General features: G+C 38.9%; 6 protein-coding genes across 7 annotated transcripts; 2 read left to right on the forward strand and 4 right to left on the reverse strand.

The window, feature by feature from the left end:
• Positions 1-69: 69 nt before the first annotated feature.
• LOC143427030 (nonsense-mediated mRNA decay factor SMG9) lies at positions 70-1,797 on the reverse strand. The gene is made up of 8 exons (XM_076900830.1): positions 1,629-1,797; positions 1,496-1,542; positions 1,191-1,380; positions 822-1,118; positions 601-745; positions 406-526; positions 226-337; positions 70-148 (listed from the first exon to the last, which is right to left on the reverse strand). Exons 1-8 carry the CDS (start codon positions 1,790-1,792, stop codon positions 70-72), a joined length of 1,155 nt encoding a protein of 384 aa, XP_076756945.1. The 5' UTR covers positions 1,793-1,797.
• Positions 1,798-2,054: 257 nt separating this feature from the next.
• On the forward strand, positions 2,055-4,832 carry Exo84 (exocyst complex component Exo84). The gene is made up of 8 exons (XM_076900690.1): positions 2,055-2,125; positions 2,201-2,562; positions 2,656-2,958; positions 3,038-3,188; positions 3,247-3,756; positions 3,845-3,975; positions 4,047-4,463; positions 4,538-4,832. Exons 1-8 carry the CDS (start codon positions 2,071-2,073, stop codon positions 4,775-4,777), a joined length of 2,169 nt encoding a protein of 722 aa, XP_076756805.1. The 5' UTR covers positions 2,055-2,070; the 3' UTR covers positions 4,778-4,832.
• A 298-nt stretch (positions 4,833-5,130) lies between these two features.
• LOC143427250 (sperm-associated antigen 7-like) lies at positions 5,131-6,397 on the reverse strand. Its single transcript, XM_076901183.1, has 5 exons — positions 6,241-6,397; positions 6,081-6,148; positions 5,904-5,992; positions 5,489-5,829; positions 5,131-5,426 (listed from the first exon to the last, which is right to left on the reverse strand). Exons 1-5 carry the CDS (start codon positions 6,317-6,319, stop codon positions 5,131-5,133), a joined length of 873 nt encoding a protein of 290 aa, XP_076757298.1. The 5' UTR covers positions 6,320-6,397.
• Positions 6,398-6,986: 589 nt separating this feature from the next.
• LOC143426705 (uncharacterized) lies at positions 6,987-9,485 on the reverse strand. 2 transcript variants are annotated; one of them, XM_076900302.1, is made up of 7 exons: positions 9,259-9,485; positions 8,765-8,873; positions 8,415-8,553; positions 7,964-8,344; positions 7,669-7,849; positions 7,318-7,536; positions 6,987-7,236 (listed from the first exon to the last, which is right to left on the reverse strand). In XM_076900302.1, exons 1-7 carry the CDS (start codon positions 9,313-9,315, stop codon positions 6,997-6,999), a joined length of 1,326 nt encoding a protein of 441 aa, XP_076756417.1. In that variant the 5' UTR covers positions 9,316-9,485; the 3' UTR covers positions 6,987-6,996. The 2 variants fall into 2 exon arrangements, with proteins under 2 accessions (XP_076756417.1, XP_076756416.1); XM_076900301.1 differs by having other exon boundaries at positions 8,415-8,656; positions 8,757-8,873; positions 9,259-9,484.
• Positions 9,486-9,509: 24 nt separating this feature from the next.
• Positions 9,510-12,603, reverse strand: LOC143426703 (nucleolar protein 10-like). The gene is made up of 11 exons (XM_076900300.1): positions 12,488-12,603; positions 12,349-12,394; positions 12,054-12,268; positions 11,823-11,959; positions 11,519-11,731; positions 11,224-11,452; positions 10,698-11,117; positions 10,338-10,626; positions 10,017-10,254; positions 9,806-9,902; positions 9,510-9,666 (listed from the first exon to the last, which is right to left on the reverse strand). Exons 1-11 carry the CDS (start codon positions 12,551-12,553, stop codon positions 9,565-9,567), a joined length of 2,052 nt encoding a protein of 683 aa, XP_076756415.1. The 5' UTR covers positions 12,554-12,603; the 3' UTR covers positions 9,510-9,564.
• A 647-nt stretch (positions 12,604-13,250) lies between these two features.
• Chic (profilin chickadee) lies at positions 13,251-18,132 on the forward strand. The gene is made up of 3 exons (XM_076901524.1): positions 13,251-13,479; positions 16,446-16,715; positions 17,599-18,132. Exons 1-2 carry the CDS (start codon positions 13,369-13,371, stop codon positions 16,713-16,715), a joined length of 381 nt encoding a protein of 126 aa, XP_076757639.1. The 5' UTR covers positions 13,251-13,368; the 3' UTR covers positions 17,599-18,132.
• The last annotated feature ends 828 nt before the right edge of the window (positions 18,133-18,960 follow it).

An 18,960-nucleotide genomic window follows, 5' to 3' on the forward strand; every position in this document is an offset into this window, starting at 1 on the left:
ATTCAATTTCGTACACATCTTACGTATCTTATCGCTTACTTAGATTAGAAGAAGAGTAACTTTGACAAATTATGGCATTAATCTTCCATACTCTGAAGAAAGATGACTTTTCTTAATCGCTTCCATCACTCTCGAGACATAATGGTACCTAATAAAAGCGATGAAAGAAGAACCGCTGTAAAGTATACATACAGAGAGCAAGTCAATTTTAATGTTCGTATTTACCAATTCTTTTCCGTTAAAGTGGTCGGTGTCATCGGATTCCTGTTGACGCCATGTATCTTTGTTTTCAACTTCTCTATAAGCTTTCTCTCATTCTGACGCATCGTAGGCTCCTCTGTGTTAATGAAAAGAAAAGAAATTCAACAATCATTCTACGATCATTGGATCTACTACAAACTGTACCTTCGTTTTTTATACGAGGTATAAAAAATAAATTTAATCCAGCCTCCATTGTATGATTGCTCATGTCTAAACCGCTATGAGTTTGCAATCTAGAACTGGAAAATACTTTGCTATAAAATTCCTGCAAATTACAATTGAAAACATTCAAATTAATTTACAACAACTCCTATTAACGCAACTTCTATTAATGCACACCTTTGTCTTTTCCATATTGCAAGGAGTGAAATCTTCCAATTCTGCTTTATTGTGGACAAACATAATGTGTGGATAGTATTCGACGTAATCTTGATCCATGTTACTGGTCGAAGATGGCTTTAACATTTCCGCGGTCTGTAAAAATCTATAACGATACACGTTGGGTTATAATTGCCGAGAATTTGGTTAAAGCGTGTATCTCACGAGTTTCCGAGACCGACCTGACCAAGTTCGGATCAACGAACCAGTCTTGCACGAAAATAATTACATGGCAAACTGAAAATAGGAATGCTGCAAATTGTAGAGATTGCAGCTCCAGATTAGTTTCTACGTTCACGAAATCTGGCGTCGACTTTTTCTGATCGTAGGGCGCGGAATAATCTATCGTAGAGCCGGATAGTATAGGCTGGGTGTCCAAATAAATTACTCGATTTTTTGTTACAAAAAAATCAATACCGACGGTAGAATTTCCACCGTTTTCGTAATGGGATGTATCTTGAATCGGAAATATGCCAGAGCTAAATTGCAAAAATAAATTGTAAGCGAATAGGAGCTTGTACGATTGAATTGTTTTTAAAAGTAATACCGACGCATAATTGGATACCAAAAGGGACATTATGGTAGATTTCCCAACGCCTTGAGCACCTAAACATCCTACAACTAAGAAATCCTGTTGGTCGTACAGAAACTCGAGAGGACATTCGCAGAGTTGCATATGTTCTTCCATAAACTTGACGCAACTTGTCATTTCGAGACAGGACGACAACACGGTACGAATAGCTGAAAGAAAGAAATTTATACACACACACACATATATACACGACCATATATATATATAGGTCGACAAGGATGATTGATACGATAGTTGGTAAAAAGTTGGGAATAAGAAACTTACGATCTTGTATCTTTGGTGGAACGTTGCAGGAAACATCGGTCTCTTTTCTACGGTTCAACGAAATGTTTGACGTTACGTTCAATACCTAGATTAGACGATTAGATGCATACGTTTCTAAATAAACCATTTATACTTGTTACCGCCGTTACGTTGACTCGGTGACACTGCTCTGTTTTCGCCTTCTCTAGTTTTTAATATAAACGTTGGACGATCTATAACTTTGATCGTACCTCTTGTGTCGCTCTCCTTCGCTTCTGTATCTTTCGATGTAACCGGCATCATTTTTTGTACATTCATCGCTAAAAATCTTTAATTAAACTGTCCGATACACGCAGTAGACGCATTTAGATTACAATATATCGTATCGTACGTATGGGCACAGATAGAGCCACTTTCCATCCAGCCACAACTGTCGATCTAGGTTTGAACGGAGTGTGCGAACAGAGAACAGAGCAGAGCAGAGCAGAGCAGAGCAGAGCAGAGTATATAGTAGAATTCTCAAACATTTGCTGTCAAATGAAACAAAACATTGATTATTCAAAAGTTGTCGAGGGTATTATACTTTATTTGTCACGATGTCCAACAGTTTGGCAAAGATCTTCGCGACCGAAGATTTTAACCCCGAAAAATGTGAATAAACATTTTTTCAATTGTCATTGCCAAGAAATACGTTGAAATACTTTTAACGATTCCATTCCCTTTCAGTCGTCAAGGAACTTAGCGCGCAATGCGTTGGAGCTGATGAATTAAGGCAACAACGAGCCAAGATTCAAGAACTTGCCAATGATACTTCCGCGCAATTGAAGCGCAACGTATATCAAAACTATATGCAATTTATAGAAACCGCTAAAGAAATTTCCCATTTGGAAAGCGAAATGTATCAATTGTCTCAGTTATTGAGCGAACAACGTTCGCTGTTGAGTACGTTGGAGTCCACCAGGGCGACCGGTGTTCTTTTCGAAGATTTGTCCGATTCCCAATTGGCAAACGTCAACGATTCCATCGACAAGGAAGAGGAGCAGAAGCAAAAGTTGGTACAGTTACTGGAGAACGTGGAAGGTGCAATGGTAACGAACCGAGAGATATTTCCGCATGCAACCTAGAAAAATCTAGCTAGGATAACAAACAGGATTAGACGGATTTTTCTTTTAATCTAACAGAGTTTGGCCGAAGTATCCGGTCGTGTTTGCCTGCACGAAGGTTTCCTGTTGGAATTAGATCCGCTGGAAGGAACGCCGTTGAAGAGAGTTCACGCGTATTTATTCAACGATATTCTAATGATCGCCTCCTGGTTGGCTAACGGTAGCAAACGAGGCCCGCCTAGATATAAAATGCAAGCCGTTTATAATCTGGAAAGTTTGGCTATCGTTAATGTCAGAGATCTTGGGACGGTGAAATTGGCGTTCAAACTTTTAGCATTTTCCGATACAAGAGTATTCCAATGTGCAACAGCGACGAGTAAAGTTAGTGCTGCATTAGAAAAGAGATTGTACGATATTTATCAAAGTTTAAATTGATGCCTGTGATCGTGGTGCCTTACAGAAAGAATGGTTAGATAAATGCGAACAAGCAAAGAGAATGAAATTAGTCGAAGATAATCAGACCGATGCATCGGACAACAATAATAAGCGGCTCAAGGAGGAAAAGACTATGATACCTTCCCGATCGTTGTCGCTCGACTCAAACACCATCGGTATGTCCAACTCGGATTCTCCCTCTCTAAACTTCTCAGCCGGTATATTCTTTCGTAGGTATGGATGACGGGGATACGGAATATCACGAACCTCCACCAGAATGGATGTTGGAGGTGGCAGAAGATTTAGATTCTTGTATAGCGCAACGTCATTACGAGGAAGCTTATTGCCTTTTGGAGAAAGCAAAAGCCTATTTGAAAGATGCGCAACCTACGCCAGTGTTACTTGAGATTCAGTCAAAGGTGAACAACAGGGGAAGATCGTTGGTCGACGTTTTGACGAAAGAACTGGAATTAAGCGCGGAAGCAAAGTCGCTTCAGGGTGGTGGTTTAAGAAGTGCGCGACGCGTGGTTAAATTGTTGATACAGTTAAACAGAGCCGCGCAAGCATGTCAATTGTATTTGCGGCTATGCAGTGCCGTGTTAGAAGCACGTTTGAAACGTATTAAGAGAGAAGGAGCTACCGCGCCGTACGTGAAACAGCTCAGCGCGATTGCTTTCAGCAATATTGTCGAAGTTACCAAAGAATTTTTAAAAATTTTCCCACAATCGACTAATTGCACGTCTGGTAAGTTAGCGTTGAACATACGCACACAAGGCAACGTGGTAGGTAACAAGGTAACAAGGTTCTTAGTAAATGTATACAAATATTTTAGGTCTGGTTGTTTGGTGTAGTCAAGAAGTGAAACACTTGACGGCACATTTAACTAAACAGCTTTTTACTCCGCAAGTCTCTCTAACTACATTGGTAGAGTGTATCGTTTCGGTTCGAAGTTATTGCGATCAGGTATGCCCTTGTTAAAAATATTATACTATGTGTTACACGTGCTACATCGTTGTTACATTCGCTGGTTACAGTTGACCAACTTGGGAATGGATTTTCGTTATCAATTAGATGGTCAACTCAGATCGCCTTTAGCGAAAGCTATACAAGACACAGGCGACAAGTACGTTGATATTGCGAAGGCGCATGTAACCGAAGACACTTGGCGACCAACCAATTTGGAAAGCAGTAAAAATGTTGAAAAATTGCTATCAGAATTAGACGACCTTGGGATAACCGTACCATCATCTTACCTAACAAATGATTGTTGGATAGCATTGACTGATAATACTTTAACTTTTTCCAAAATTTACGTCAGTCTGTTGGAAGATTGCCTTAGCATAGCGACACCAGAATTAATTAATATAATAGACGGAGTTCTAATCTCGGTAATGCGAGTTCAAGTACAGCATATAATTATGTCGCTTACAAATCCAAAATTGAAACAAGAGGTAATCAATTCTTCTCTATCCCTCTGTTACCTATTATTATACCTATATTCTTTCTCAAACTTCTCTTATTTTAGAGACGATTGGTACAGGATAATGCGTTATATATTCGGGATGTCGTTATAATGCGAGGACTAGAATTGTATAAATCAACGACGAATCAAATTTTCAAGAAATTGTTGGCCCTAAAGGAACAAATCGTATTCGACTCGTCGTCGTCGTCGTCGTCGTCGTCGTCGTCGTCGTCGTCTCTGACAAAACCGAAGCCTGCTCCTAGAACTTCGGTACCCAAGTATTCTACCACGGAATACATTTAATGGAGGAGCATACGAAACAGATTTTTACAAAAAAGGGTGTCTTATATTGTACATACGAGTTAATTTGAAGAATCCTTTAGAGCAAATATATGTATCAAATTTGACGCTTGTTTCTTGTCGTTTCCTATCGCAGGTACACATAATACTAATATACTAATACCGTATAACTACTACTAACAATAATAATAATAATAATAATAATAATAATAATAATAATAATAATGAAAAGTTTGATTTTCTATCATACGCCTAATACATACATACATACATATATATGTATACGAAATATTTACAATTAAGAAATAAGATCGATATTGGATACTTTACACATATTTCTTGGAGCACATTCTATTTTATTTTATATTATTATCATCATTATCACCATCAGCATCGTCGTCGTCGTCGTCGTCGTCGTCGTCGTTGTCGTCGTGGTCATCATCATCATCGTCGTCGTCGTTGTTGTTGTCGTCGTCGTCGTCGTCGTCGTCGTCGTCGTCGTCGTCGTCGTCGTCGTCGTCGTCGTCGTCGTCGTCGTCGTCGTGGTCGTGCTTTAATTCTTCGATATTTGTTCCCAATTTTCTTTTCTTGGCTCTTATGTCTGCCAATGTCTGTTCTATACTTCGCTGATCTTTCTTATTTTCACTGGGAACTGAAATAAACTTTTCGATTAACACATTCTATCACCAATCGACAGGAATATAATTTACTTACCACAGCCGTAACTACTGTTAGCTTCCGTTTTCCTAGCTGCTTCTAGAGCAGCTTCTTTCCCAATTAGGTGCCGATACTTATCCTTGTAATAACTGTTTGGTACAAAATTGTCTTTTCGTTTCTTGGCTTTTAGCGCAGCCTCTTGTTCTTCCTTAGCTCGCCTCTCCTTTTCCTCCGCCAGTCTTTTCGCTATTTCTTCGTTCCATTCCTCTCCTCTACGCAACGTATTTAACTGATCTTCGGATGGAGCAAATTCTCTCTTGAAAATGACAATGTGCCGATCGATGCCTTCTTCTCCAAACGAATATGCCCATATATTTGCCACTTCGGCAACGTCGTGTCTATCGAGTAAGGAAAAGCATCAAGGTATTGTATTATTAATTACCGAGACAAGAATCTTTTCCCTTTTATATACATTATACTTCTACGGATTTGATCCATCGGGGGAAACTTGTATTCCTTGGCATCACCATCCTGGAGGAATTTATTAATTTTCTCCTCGACCTAAACCAATGCGTAAAGAAAATGATAATATGCGCGTGCATAATTACTTTCTCGTAATAACGAAAACTTGAAAATGCAAAACTCGAACCTTTTCCCGAAAAACTTTCAACCTTTCAGCTTCCGCTTTTTGATGCTTCTGATATTCTTCTTTCTGTTCTACACCAAACCGGAAAAGTAACTTTATTCATTATTTATTCGCATAATTAATTGCATCACCTTTATGTCATTTAGGTTAACTTTCAACTAACTTTTCATTAACGCCTTTTGCTTGTCGCTGATCGTAGGCGGCTTATCCATTGAATTCAGAATCGATCCTAGCAAATCCATAATTTTATTTATCAACAAGCTACCACGTAGAAGACGAAACAATTTGATCACGTTGTTACTGCATCCGATATCGCTTCTACTACTTTTTCTCAAATGCACAACGGCACAACGATACATCACCGGTACTCGAAATTTCAACCAATCACCACTACTGATTTCATCCGAATGATATATCATTATTTATTGATCTACTATAATAAAAGAAACGGAAAAAAGAGAAAAAAGGAGATATATATATATATATATATATATATATATATATATATATATATATAGAGAGAGAGAGAGGGGGTGAAGGATAAACAGTGCGGTTGTTTAAAACAATTGTTTTTCAATAAGGACAATGATGAAAGGTCGAAAATAAATTTGTTACAATAAAATCAATGCCATGTGTACTGTTTGTTAAAATAATTGTATAATTTAACACGCGTTCGTCACAACTCACGCGTCTAGCGTGTCAAGTTCCATTAGTTTCAACGAATGTAACTACCCGACTACTACGTGTCGTAACGAACGCGTTCCATTCATTTTCAAGGCAAATAGTAACAGTTCACCTGTATAATATTACTTTTTCCCTGTATACATATATATGTATGTATGTATATAAATTAAATTAGAAGATAAAATATATAAAAAACAAAAATATACAAAGGGAATTATCAAAATATAGAAATTAATTAGAAGAATTGACACTGTCCTAGCGCAAGTATCAAAATGCTGCCTACGGTCAGAAGGAGGCAAAGATATCTACCCGTAACTGGTACTCGGAAGAGTCTGGCACACATTTTTAACGACGACGTGTACAATAGTATAGTATCGAGATCTTCTCCTGGTGTACTTTGATAAACGAATGGTCGGACGCGTACTTCGTGGCCGATACTTTGAATCATAGAGCAAGCGGTAGTTAAACGAGCTGCCTGTTGAGAAACGAGAAAGAGAATCACTTATACTGAACCCTTCCAATCCTTTCCAACACACACTCTTTTGCCAACACATACCTGAATGAAAGGAACTATCGATATTAGAATCCAAAGAATTACGTTTATTATTCCAATCCAAGTAACAGGATTGTTTTGCACGTTTCCGTTATTATCGTATCGGAGCAGCCAAATCGTACCTGCGGCAGCCCATGACAAATTCACAACCGTATAAATGCATACAGCTGGTCCTAGTTCGTCGTTGAAGTATTTTAATAGCTTCTTAAATTCGCAAAGCTCCTGTAATGTAAGAGTAAAAAATATCTACAAGTCTCTCCACATTTTCATACCTTTCCATGCCTTTCTTTTCTTTCTTTTACAACTGAATTGTTAATTAAAAGTAAGCGATCGCACGAGGATCAATTTACAAACCCTCATCCAGTCGATAGATGGTAAGGTATGGTGAAGCAGTTTCCCACGAAGAAAATACAAATGAGCCAACAAAAGTTGCCCTTGTAAGCAATAACTGGTTATAACAGTCCCTTGTACCATATCGTGCCATAACGTGCACACGATTAAAAGTACTTTCAATATTATTTTTACTTGATACGGACTGTGCAAATGATACATTTGAAAGCGCGAAATAAACATAAATTCTACATGAATATCGAGGAAAGATTGTTCCCTTTCGAAAAGAAAAGAGAAAATAAAGAAATAGCAATATTACCCTTGTTCTAGCCACTGAAATGCAATACTTTCTTGAGCCATTAAAACGTTTACTATAATTAATGCCATAATTATCCACACAAGGCTCAATGCTATAAACAGCCACAGTATTCGTACTAGTTTCCTTTGATTTCCACGATTTACAGGATTCGAAGACAGAAGGAACGCTCTTTCCATTAAGTTTTGCAATTGTTCATTTTCTTTAATTCTGAACAAATATACGGTATATAAATATGCAATTAAATGCAATAGACTAGGAACCAAATAACTGAATATAATATTTCCAAAGCAAATAACTTTTTCCATAACTTGTTCTCTACTACCGTTAGGTATCACTCGAGATTCCAATGGCATTGTCATGTAACAAAATCCTCTATCTCTTCTGAAAAGACAACACCTTTTTGATCGACAATAGATACAGAGTTAACAACATCGCGTGCCATCGCGTATACCTGAAACACGCCATGTACTGCAAAATATATCCGATGCACATGAATACTATAACTTGAAAGGTGTGAAGATTCGTAAAGATGCAAAGAAATGAACACCGTTCTGCTTCGTCGCTGCTCATCGGCTTCAAGCCCATTACCCCTAACAATCTCAGATACGGTCTCAATATTTTGTGTTTGCAATAATGAAGTACTGCGGATGTACTCAACATTTCGTAATCTGGCATTTCTGTGATTTCGCCAACCTAACGTAGAATAAAAAATATTGTTTCGATACATTAATGATTTCACTCGATGCTTAACGAAATACAGGAGGTAAAATAATGAAGGTCGTGTGGTATTTACTTCTGTACTTTGCATTTGCAAATCTGATAATCCAGACGGCGTAGATGCCTGCATTGTTTCTTCATGGTTTTGATGAGGAGGATCTTTACCATTCTTCGATTCATTATTAGTGGCTGCCTGTGAACAATAATAGTTGGAAATTTCACATAGAATACAATTATCGTATCGTTAATGCGAATTTTATAATTCATCAAGGATGTAAACAAAGCCATCAAAACAAAGCCTATAAATATGAGATGCTAAACTGTAAGTTTAGCTGGTAATTTGATTAAAATCTCATCAAAGTGGATCTTGAAAATCAAAATAAACAATAAACGACATGCAGATGATGGTATGAACATCGTCTTGAACTTCTATTCAAATAATACTGACTGTTAAAATAGTTGAAATTAACTTCACTGCACTATCAGAGAGTTGTACAATAAATCACAGATTATACGATAAGTAATTATACGTAATCAAGGGAAACGAAGTACTAGTTAATAGATAAGACAAAACTCACCAGTGTCATTTTTCCGGACGGATGAGTAGAATGGTTCTGAACTTGAAAAGAAAACATTTGTGTCGGTGCTTGTTGTGATTCACCCTAACGCATGAATTTCATTATATCACTATTTTCAGATGACACTTCACCTCTGTCAAGATATCCGTATACATCGCATCGAAATAAATTTATTTCTAGTACCGGCTCGCGGGGAAAAGGAGTATGGAAGAAGAGGATTACGTTTTAGAATAATAAAACGATAGCGGCGATATAGAAATATTATTTGATATCTAACAAATTATAAAACCAACAACAAGCCAAGTATCAACGTTTCATCCTGCGTAGATTTCCTGCTGGTCTCAACAAATGTTTATATTCCTTCCCGTGTCTCTTCACGTTTAACTTTCTACGTCCTATTGGTTTTTTCTGTAAACAAATATATACATATCTAAGAACATACACGAATACGAGAATAGATATTTTGCGCGCGCGTCTATGCGTGTAATTATGATGTTAAATTTTACATTTATTTACAACACAGACAAAACGCAACGCATATATACACCTTTTCGATGACGAAAGTCATTGATCTGCTACCACGAGAGCCGGAAACTTTGACATCATCGGTGTCATAGCTTCTTAGTCTCTCTCCTAAACTGGCCCTAGATTAAAAAAAAAAAAAACAATAATAACAACAATATAAAAATGATTTTAAAAAATATAAATATGCCTATCTACGATCGAGTGGTATAAAAATAGTTATATAATAGAAATACTTGTTTCGTTTTTTCGTTACAGGCTTCGCATCTTTGAATTCTACGTTCTCTTTGATTTCATAAAATTGTGGCTGATGAATACTTTGGTTATTATCTTCCACGCTTTGGTCACCCTCTCGGCCCTGTTTTTCATTCTTTCTTATCAGTCGATATTGCTTTTTCACTTCCTTAATCCATACTTTTTCATCCTCTGAACTGCTATCGTCGTCATGTATGAAACTTTCGTCGGAACTATTAACTGAAATTACAATTCATCTTGTCGTAAATTTCGTTGGATACTTAACTTTTTCGTATAGAATATATAACAAAAATAATAAAAACCATGTCGTTCATTTCCAGAATGATCCAGTTCCATTGTTTCCTTCGTCTCCTCCACGATCGCTTTCGTTCGTTTTCCCTTGCTCTTACTAAGCTGAGAAATAACGGGATTTAACAAGGTATATTCCTCCGAGTTTTTGTCCACTTGAAAATCTGGATTAGTAAATAGCTCCTTGAAACGTTCGTCTGTCAAGATGCTGGACGAATTGTTCTTTCTCTTTTTCGCATTCGTTTCATCGTCCATTAACTTCAACGCGAGTTCTTTATTTACACTTGGCACCACCTTCTGGATCTGTGCGAATACAATGTGCGAAATGCAATAGTTGCGAGTTGTATTATCTTAAAAATAATTACGTATAATACCTGCACTCTACTAGCGCAAGTTTCTTGTATCTTTTGTTGAATCTTCTTTCTTTTATATTCATCGAATTCAAATGGTTTCATCACATCTCTTGCTTTTCTGTATAATCGGATATCCATAAAGTAGCCATGCATGTAGGCTCTGAGAAGATTGGTTCCCTTTAAATGTAACAGACCTAATTCGTCCAATTCTTTTTCAGTTACAAATTTGTAATCGTCATAAATGGTCTCGTAATTTAATTCCTCCAGTTCTTCTGTCAGATTATCCAGAAAACTACACCAATACGGGGCGGGGCCAAGGGTGGGTATGTAGTATGTTTGCATTCTTGTATTTTCATTAGCAATCAAAAGCATTCCGGTACTCGGTATAACGCACATATCGTTAAAATCGTGCTGCGATTCTATCGACGTATACAATTTACCCTATAAAATATTATACGTCGAAAGATTAAAAATACTCGTCAAATATATACAAAAGTTTCCATCCAAATCTTTCATCCAAGTTTGATGACAGACAGAGTTTACCTACGCTGTCTCTTTCCCATATTTTCACGATAGAACTATCCATAGAATAAACCATCTCCATTTTCTGATGGAACTCGATACTTTTAATTGGTAATCCGTACATGTGATCCTTGATTAGAAACGGCGTACTTGAACGAATATCGTACAACAATATCTGCCCTGTCGATGTACCTACCCCAAATGTTAAGCCCCCTTGGAATTTTAAACTGGTAACGGCAGGAACAGTATCGAATCTACAATCAACGGTATTTGTTATACTCTATCTAGATAATAATCTGTAAACGATATCGATTACTTACTTATTCTCTTGTCCGACACAGTGTAAGGCACAATCCAAAGTACCAACTTTATTTCTAACTCGAGGATCCCATGCTTCTATCTTTCCTTCCTCTGTTCCAACCACGACAAGATGATGTACAGGATTTATTTCGCATTTATTTATCGATGATGTTTCCGCTAAAAATGATTGTAGAAACTGTCCTCTTTCGAGATTTATTCTGTAAATCTCGTTACTGCAACATAACGGAAACTAGTCAAAGTACATTACAGCCGTTCGCTTAGTTGAATTAAAAAGAGCGAAACTAGAAACAGTGCGAAACAAACCTATCGCCAACAACGAAAAGGTCACAGGTCGGATAGTGATACTTTATATCTCTACTGAATCTTGGTACTCTAAGCCTATAATACTTTCCGTAAGCAACATGAAATTCTATGTTTCTATCGCAATGTAAGAACACCAGCTGGAAGGTAAAAACCATCGAGATAAAGAGTACGCGTACGCACGAACGTTGTTTACATAAATGTATACATTTGTAAATATATATAGAAATATACCTTGCTGTAATCATCCGATAATGTATCGAATGTCACAACTTCGGAATCGAAACACCTTTCGAATTTTAATGATAAATTCTTTACATCGAAACACTTTACACGAGGCTTGTATATGCCTGTTGCTAAAATATATTGCCCATCTCTTGTGACTTTAATGGAAGTACTGACGCCTGGCATATCAAAATCCTGAATAAGTTCTATTCGCCGTCGTATATCTGTAAAAATGTCATTGTACCCTTTACGAGAGGGATCTTCAAATAACATGTACATTCGATCGTCGAACAGCTTCACTTACCAACATTTTTCTTTAATAATCTACGTCGTTTGCGCTCAGACAACCACTGACGGACGAAAAAAATAAAAAAATGAAAAACTTTAAAAATCTTAAAATTGATTAATATTAAAGGAACTAAGTGGAAGAAATAAATGTTTACCTCGGGAAGGGATTTTCCTGCGCTCAAGTTATAAATCTTTACATTGTTTGGACAAGATACTTGCATTTTGGTTAATTAAGCTTGCGAGATATGTTAAAATCTATCATTGGATATTGTTTCCAATTGCTTTGAAGATTAAAGCGAGAAAACACGTGCGAAGAAGAATCTAAAAATAAGGAAAGTATACACAGGGTACGTGTTATATGGTAATCATCGCGAACTGGTATATAATATTCTTCCAGATAGAGGTCGCCACAATGTTCTTTGCTCCGTCTACCATGTACACATCTAAACCAGAATTACTAGGAAGGAGAATAAAAATTACTAAATTGAAGATAGATATTAAATGGTTTGGGAAATGATTCTGAAATGTGAACAGAAGAAGAAAAATTAGATAGCTTAGATGGATTTTGTGAGATAGAGGTGGATAGAAGTGAACGTGTAGACGTGTACACGAGGCAGGGGGATGGAAAGCAAGGAAGATAGAATAATGGAGTAGATGAAATGGGAACGAAGATGTAAAGGGTAGGAGTAAAGTAGTACGAAAAATATGTAAAAATGTTGAATTTTGCGAGTATATCGAGAACAGTTCGATATGAGAAAATATCGATTGCCGAATGCAATAGTACAAGTTGGTAGAACTGTTCGGTAGTCAATTACTGGCCGGTTATCGAGAGTGGGGCGAACACGATGATCGTCGCCCGTGGGTCTGGAGGGGCCAAGAGGGGTCGCTACTAACCACGAAAAGACGAGAGGTGGGGTGAAAGAGAAGTGTGGCCGGCGTTGATCGCATATAGGTAGTCGTGAGAGGAGTCAGTCCGTGACGGGTTGTGTCTTTAGTGGCGTGGTGAACAATTGAGTCGAGCCGCTTGTGTTAAAAAATGAGCTGGCAGGATTACGTTGACAAGCAGCTGCTCGCATCTAGGTGTGTTACCAAAGCTGCGATCGCAGGACACGATGGCAACCTTTGGGCAAAGTCTGAAGGCTTCGAAGTAAGTATTCCGTTCGTTTAACGTCCTGAGAATTTACACCGAGCTGCCAGCCGATAAGCTAAAGTACGCGTTAAAATATTCCGCGATAGAAACTCGAACGTATCGGTACCGATAGACCTGTTTCGCCTATTATTCCTTCTCTTGTTTGGCTTCCCTTGTAATTATTGTCCATTGCGGTTGATCAACTATCGAACATCTTTCTTTCTCTCTCTCTCTCTCTCTCTCTCTCTCTCTCTCTCTCTCTATCTATCTCTCTCTCTCTCCCTCCCTCCCTCTCTCTCTCTCTCTCTCTCTCTCTCTCTCTCTCTCTTACACACACACACACACACACACGCGCGCGCGCACGCACAGAGCAAATCATATACTCTGTTGTACGGTATGCAATGCACACATTTTGATCAAATTTTGTCAGCTACCGGTTAATTGGCGCTAGCAAATTTATCTGGACAGGATCTATACCTGTTCGAATGCGTCGCGTTAAAGTCCAAAGTAAATTTTACCAACTAACCAGGGGAATGACGAGTAGCCTTTGTTATGAAAAACTGATGCCACGTAATCCGGATTGGTACGTGTTGTTTTCCAAAAATATATTGTATTCTCTGCATAATAAATGATAAAAATCGTTGAAGCTCCGCGTGTCAGCCCGGCGTGATTATCCCCTCGTGAGACCGACGCCGGTTGGATCGAGTTATAATAATTCAGGATTAACTTGCCGGATATGTTTGAAATTCATTTTCGGTCGGTCGGCAAATTTGTTCTTTATCCGAAAATTTGCCTAGAAATTTTCCCCACCGCCCAAATATGTCTGCAACAAGGAACCGGCCATCGTAGGTACATTGATATATACATCGTGTAAATTGTCGGGACCGATTCGAAAGATTCCAATCGTCCAATGGAAAAGTTTCCTTTATTCTGTACAGATTTTTCAAACAAATCTACACGTTCATACGGCTAAAAGAAATAACTCGACAGCGTAGGGTGTGGCAATTTTCGACGCAGAAAATTTTGCTTGGTCGAACTTGAACGGTTTTCGACTAAGTTTAACATGGCTGCCTGTCGAGCACGTTGCCGCTGCCGCCCATGGAAATGGTGGCATTTATTCTAAATGGTGGCTTCTATTCTCAGTTGAACAGAGAGAGAAGCGGTCTATCGTTACAATTTTCTGTTCAATTACGCGTTAGATGGGACGACATTTGTCCTGCATCGAAAAAAAATTTAACGTTCATGTTCGTTACGAAGTATGACTCATTTCTTCGGAAACGATTCTGTTATCGAAAGACGTTCGTAGAAGAAGCGTTTACGTGTATTTTCGTTCTGTTTCAATTTTTTTTTTCTACTTTTTCCCGTTAAATCTATTCTTTTCAATTGTGATAAAACCTCCGCAGAATGCGAACGAAACGAAATAAAGATTTAATCAACGATTAATGCAACGAACGACATACCATTTTCGGACGTCGATTATTCTCAATTCCGTTTACTCTGGAAATATGACGGATAAAATGGTTTTTCTACCGTTTATTTCGCTAAATATCACTTGCCAAATAAAATCGTTTAATATTACAAAACTGTCTGGGATAATTCCAGAAAAGTTGGGAGCTCGATCGAAGCGCCATCCGCGTTACATTTAAAAAGCTCGTGCGAATCGTGTCGGTAAATTCTAAGGATCTTGAATTGGCGTATGCCAGCGGAATAATCGGCCGGAATGGCGGGGGATGGAAATATGTTGAGAAAGTTGAAACGGGCGGAGGTACGGTATCTAGAGGGATTCAATTTGAATATGTACCGCAACTCCGCATCCCTTTCATTTCATTTTCATCGATCCATCGGTGGCGTATCGTTTCATTCGATAATATGCGCTCAATCCGACGACTTTATTATACGTTTAGAACAGAATCTTTAAAAAGCTATGGAAAAACTATAGGTACATCAATTGAAAGATCATTTTGTACATGTACGTTAAACGAGGGCAAAATGATTCGGAGAAAAAAAGAGTATCGATGCAAAAGCGGACCGGTGTGTTCGGGTATTGGATAATGCAGTTGTTGGGCTCGAAGGAAGGTTTCACGTGAAGAGACGGTGAAAAGTTGTGTAGAGATAAAGGTCGCCAGCTGCATCATGGCCTCGCGCGCGCGCGCACACACGCGCACACACACACACACTAGCCGGTTACGAATGCCAAAATGGCGTTGCCGGCCGGGCAGCAACCTCCCACAGTACCGTACCTTGAGCCGTGAAACGAGTATTTTAGCGCCTGCTCACATTTATCATAAAATCTACCCCTCTCTCGCTTTATTTCTATTTGTAATTAACTTTTTTTTTTCTACAGAATTTATTTAGTTGCAAATAAAAGAGAGGGTGGGGAGAGGGGGGGGGGTGAGTAAGAGGGAAGCGAAACACGTAACACTCATGATTGGAGCATAAAGTGCAATATGAAGGTAAAAATGAAAGATGAAAGAGAGTTTGAAAAAATACAATATAACATTTTTTTAACACGCGTACTGATTACGTTGTGAACGACGTTTGTTTGTTGTACTGTCGAATAATACTTTTTTCGTAATTATTCCGCGCAATTTGCGAAAGGTATTTCACGACCACGAACGATGCCCGATTCGATTTAATTCGAGATAATTTAAAGCGACCTTGAACCGTGATAAACGTATCCGAACTGCTGTCGCGTTTTTGTTATTAGTTTTATAGCAAGATGAAGCGAAGTATGATTACTTCGTTTAATCACGATTTTATCTCAAGTATATGCAGAAGCAAGCAGTGACACGCGATAATCTGTCCGATTGTCATTGCTGCGATTTGTCTTTATCGGAAATTACTTCATATCGAATTGGAAGCATGTACGCGAATGATTACGTTGATCTTAAAACTATCGAGGTATCGTTGGATCGAATTGACACTTGGAATAAATAAATAATTGTATATGTATATGTATATGTATATGTGATTTGTGTTTGTAGGTAAGTAAAGAAGAATTGGCAAAATTGGTCCAGGGATTCGACGAGCAGGATATTCTGACGTCGTCGGGTGTCACCTTGGCCGGCAACAGGTACATTTACCTGTCAGGCACGGATCGAGTGATAAGGGCAAAACTTGGCAAGGTCGGCGTTCACTGCATGAAGACGACGCAAGCAGTAGTTGTCTCTCTTTACGAAGACCCTATACAGCCACAGCAAGCCGCATCGGTTGTTGAAAAACTCGGGGACTACCTCGTGTCCTGCGGCTATTAGGTTGGTGTGTGCGCACGTAGCCGTGGGTGTGCGCGCGTCTATACATACATTTACCTATCTATATACATTTGCGCGTATATATGCACAGACAATATTCACACGTATACGACTTTTATGCGACAAGAACAAGAGGAAGAGGAATAAATCCAGTGTATGCTCGCGCAAACGTATGTAGAATATTATTGCATACGATATCGTTGGAGGGTGTTGTTGGTTCCCATTCAATCTTCTCGCGCGGAAATTTTTCATCAATTTTTCAATTTTTATATCTTTTAAACAATTGCTGAGCGAACCTCGAGGAAACCGTCAGATTCAAAGATGAGTTTTGCGCGTACGAAACGACGCGCGCACAAGTGAGTCATTCTCGCATAATTTCAGTCGACTGCTTTGGCTCGATGTATCAGTTTGCCACGATGACTAATCACGTTATACTTGCGCGCGCCCCTCTTGCTCGAATCGCACGCGCATGCTGCACAAACCTCGGACACAAGTATCTTCTTTTACTAACCGAGACGCGAAAGGACGCGGCGCGTAGACCTCCTTGCTTGCGCGTCCTTTGTGCGAAGGCAATTACATACGAGTAGCCGATTTTGTGATCCATCGAGCGTTAGGTACGACATTTTGCGGTCGAATCTCTTTAAAAGAGCTTTTTCTTCTCTCTCCATCCGTTTCTCCTCCTCCTCCTCCTCCTCCTCTTCCTCTTCCTCTTCCTCTTCCTCTTCTTCTTCTTCTTCTCCTTCTTCTTCCTCCTCCTCTACACCACTACCGGTACCACCCTTTTTTTTTTTTCTTTTTTTATATGTCGTATCGTTATCCGACGTGATTGTACAATGAAATTAATGCGAGACGCGTTCCAATGTTTTCTCTTTTTTTTCTGTTTCAGTAACCTCTGGGACCCAACATAAATATCTAATATTAATATTAAACGATACGATCGATTATTTTAATGAACAGCGAATGGAATGCGTCATGCCGCACGAGTCGCGCCGGAACTGCCGCAAGCTTGCCGCGCGATGAACTGCAACAACAAAAACAACAACAACAACTACTACTACTACTATTACTACTACTACTACTACTACTACATCAGCAACAACACCAGCACATACAACTATCATATTCCAGTCGTCGTTCTCTCCTCTTCGATTCGGTTGGTCGACGTTCAGAGAACAGGGGCACGCGTCGTCCACGTGCGCGCAGTTATTATTCCCCTCGAAATGTTTGTAGGCATTTATTTGGAATACGATCGCGCAAATTGTAATCGACGGAGAGCGATCTTTCTTGTTATTTTTGCTTCGACGTAGCTCTTGTGTTCTGAATATTTATTCAATCAAGATGTTGCTATTAATGATAAAAATCGGAAACATTTGGTGAAAAGAGAAAAGAAACACTTTTTTTTACGATTGAATAAAGAAAACGAATCACAATTATACGCAGTTTTACATTTATGCGCACCGATACGAGGCATAAGTATCCATCCGACGTGATAGCGATGGCATGAATCAAATGAAATTTTTCTTTGTTTGAACGATCGTACGTCGATTCGTCGATGGAGAGATAAAATACACAAGCATGCATTAAGTATAAGAAATAATGATAATAAATAATAGTAAACTATTGCGTATTAGGTTTATAGTCTCTCTCTCTCTCTTTTTTCGTTTTTTCTTTTTCCTCGTAGAGAACGGCAAGACGCGCGAGAGATGGAGAGAAAGCGTGTGAGAGGGGACGGATGAAAGAGAGCAAGAAAGAGGGAGAGAGAGGGAGAGAGAGATAATTAAAGCGAATGGAAGTTGAAGAAAACGGAAAGGGCGTGAATAGAAGATTGCGCGACTGAGATGTAACCGACGACGAGTTAACAAGAGAGTGCAAGAGTGAGAATAACGAGGGAAAACGGGGAGGTAAAATGCGAAAGAAAACGTTAATTTCGAGGACTGAACGACAAGAATCGAGTGGAGGGCAGAAGGAGCGGTGTTTAGGCCGATACGTGAGAAACGAGAGAAACAAAAAAGCAACGATCCAACGCGACTACGTTACGATGCGTCTAGATATCTATAGCGACAGTGACGGACGGCGGTGGTAACGGCGAACGTGCGGCAGATGGTGAAATCGTGTGGATTGACTGTAATCCTGACCGCCCCGGCCCCCACCCCTCCCCATCGATACAAACCCTTTTAACTATTTACTCTCTTTAATATTGCTATGTGTGAGGAGAATAAAAGAAAATGACGAAAGATGTGTCATTTAT

The sequence above is a fragment of the Xylocopa sonorina genome, chromosome 9, assembly GCF_050948175.1.
Source record: "Xylocopa sonorina isolate GNS202 chromosome 9, iyXylSono1_principal, whole genome shotgun sequence".
Classification (NCBI taxonomy): domain Eukaryota; kingdom Metazoa; phylum Arthropoda; class Insecta; order Hymenoptera; family Apidae; genus Xylocopa; species Xylocopa sonorina.

Coding starts and splice junctions, on each gene's coding strand:
- LOC143427030 (XM_076900830.1), bottom strand. CDS start 1,792: ATGAATGTACAAAAAATGATGCCGGTTACATCGAAAGATACAGAAGCG. Junction 1,381..1,495: donor TCCACCAAAGATACAAGATC/GTAAGTTTCTTA, acceptor TCTTTCTTTCAG/CTATTCGTACCGTGTTGTCG. Junction 338..405: donor ACCTCGTATAAAAAACGAAG/GTACAGTTTGTA, acceptor TCATTAACACAG/AGGAGCCTACGATGCGTCAG.
- Exo84 (XM_076900690.1), top strand. CDS start 2,071: ATGTCCAACAGTTTGGCAAAGATCTTCGCGACCGAAGATTTTAACCCC. Junction 2,563..2,655: donor AGAACGTGGAAGGTGCAATG/GTAACGAACCGA, acceptor TTAATCTAACAG/AGTTTGGCCGAAGTATCCGG. Junction 3,976..4,046: donor TTCGAAGTTATTGCGATCAG/GTATGCCCTTGT, acceptor CGCTGGTTACAG/TTGACCAACTTGGGAATGGA.
- LOC143427250 (XM_076901183.1), bottom strand. CDS start 6,319: ATGGATTTGCTAGGATCGATTCTGAATTCAATGGATAAGCCGCCTACG. Junction 5,830..5,903: donor CAAATCCGTAGAAGTATAAT/GTATATAAAAGG, acceptor CTTACTCGATAG/ACACGACGTTGCCGAAGTGG. Junction 5,427..5,488: donor TAACAGTAGTTACGGCTGTG/GTAAGTAAATTA, acceptor AGTTTATTTCAG/TTCCCAGTGAAAATAAGAAA.
- LOC143426705 (XM_076900301.1), bottom strand. CDS start 9,315: ATGTTTTCTTTTCAAGTTCAGAACCATTCTACTCATCCGTCCGGAAAA. Junction 8,874..9,258: donor CGTCCGGAAAAATGACACTG/GTGAGTTTTGTC, acceptor TATTGTTCACAG/GCAGCCACTAATAATGAATC. Junction 8,345..8,414: donor CAGTACATGGCGTGTTTCAG/GTATACGCGATG, acceptor TTGTCTTTTCAG/AAGAGATAGAGGATTTTGTT.
- LOC143426703 (XM_076900300.1), bottom strand. CDS start 12,553: ATGCAAGTATCTTGTCCAAACAATGTAAAGATTTATAACTTGAGCGCA. Junction 12,269..12,348: donor ATTATTAAAGAAAAATGTTG/GTAAGTGAAGCT, acceptor ACATTTTTACAG/ATATACGACGGCGAATAGAA. Junction 11,960..12,053: donor TATCGGATGATTACAGCAAG/GTATATTTCTAT, acceptor TTTACCTTCCAG/CTGGTGTTCTTACATTGCGA.
- Chic (XM_076901524.1), top strand. CDS start 13,369: ATGAGCTGGCAGGATTACGTTGACAAGCAGCTGCTCGCATCTAGGTGT. Junction 13,480..16,445: donor CAAAGTCTGAAGGCTTCGAA/GTAAGTATTCCG, acceptor TTGTGTTTGTAG/GTAAGTAAAGAAGAATTGGC.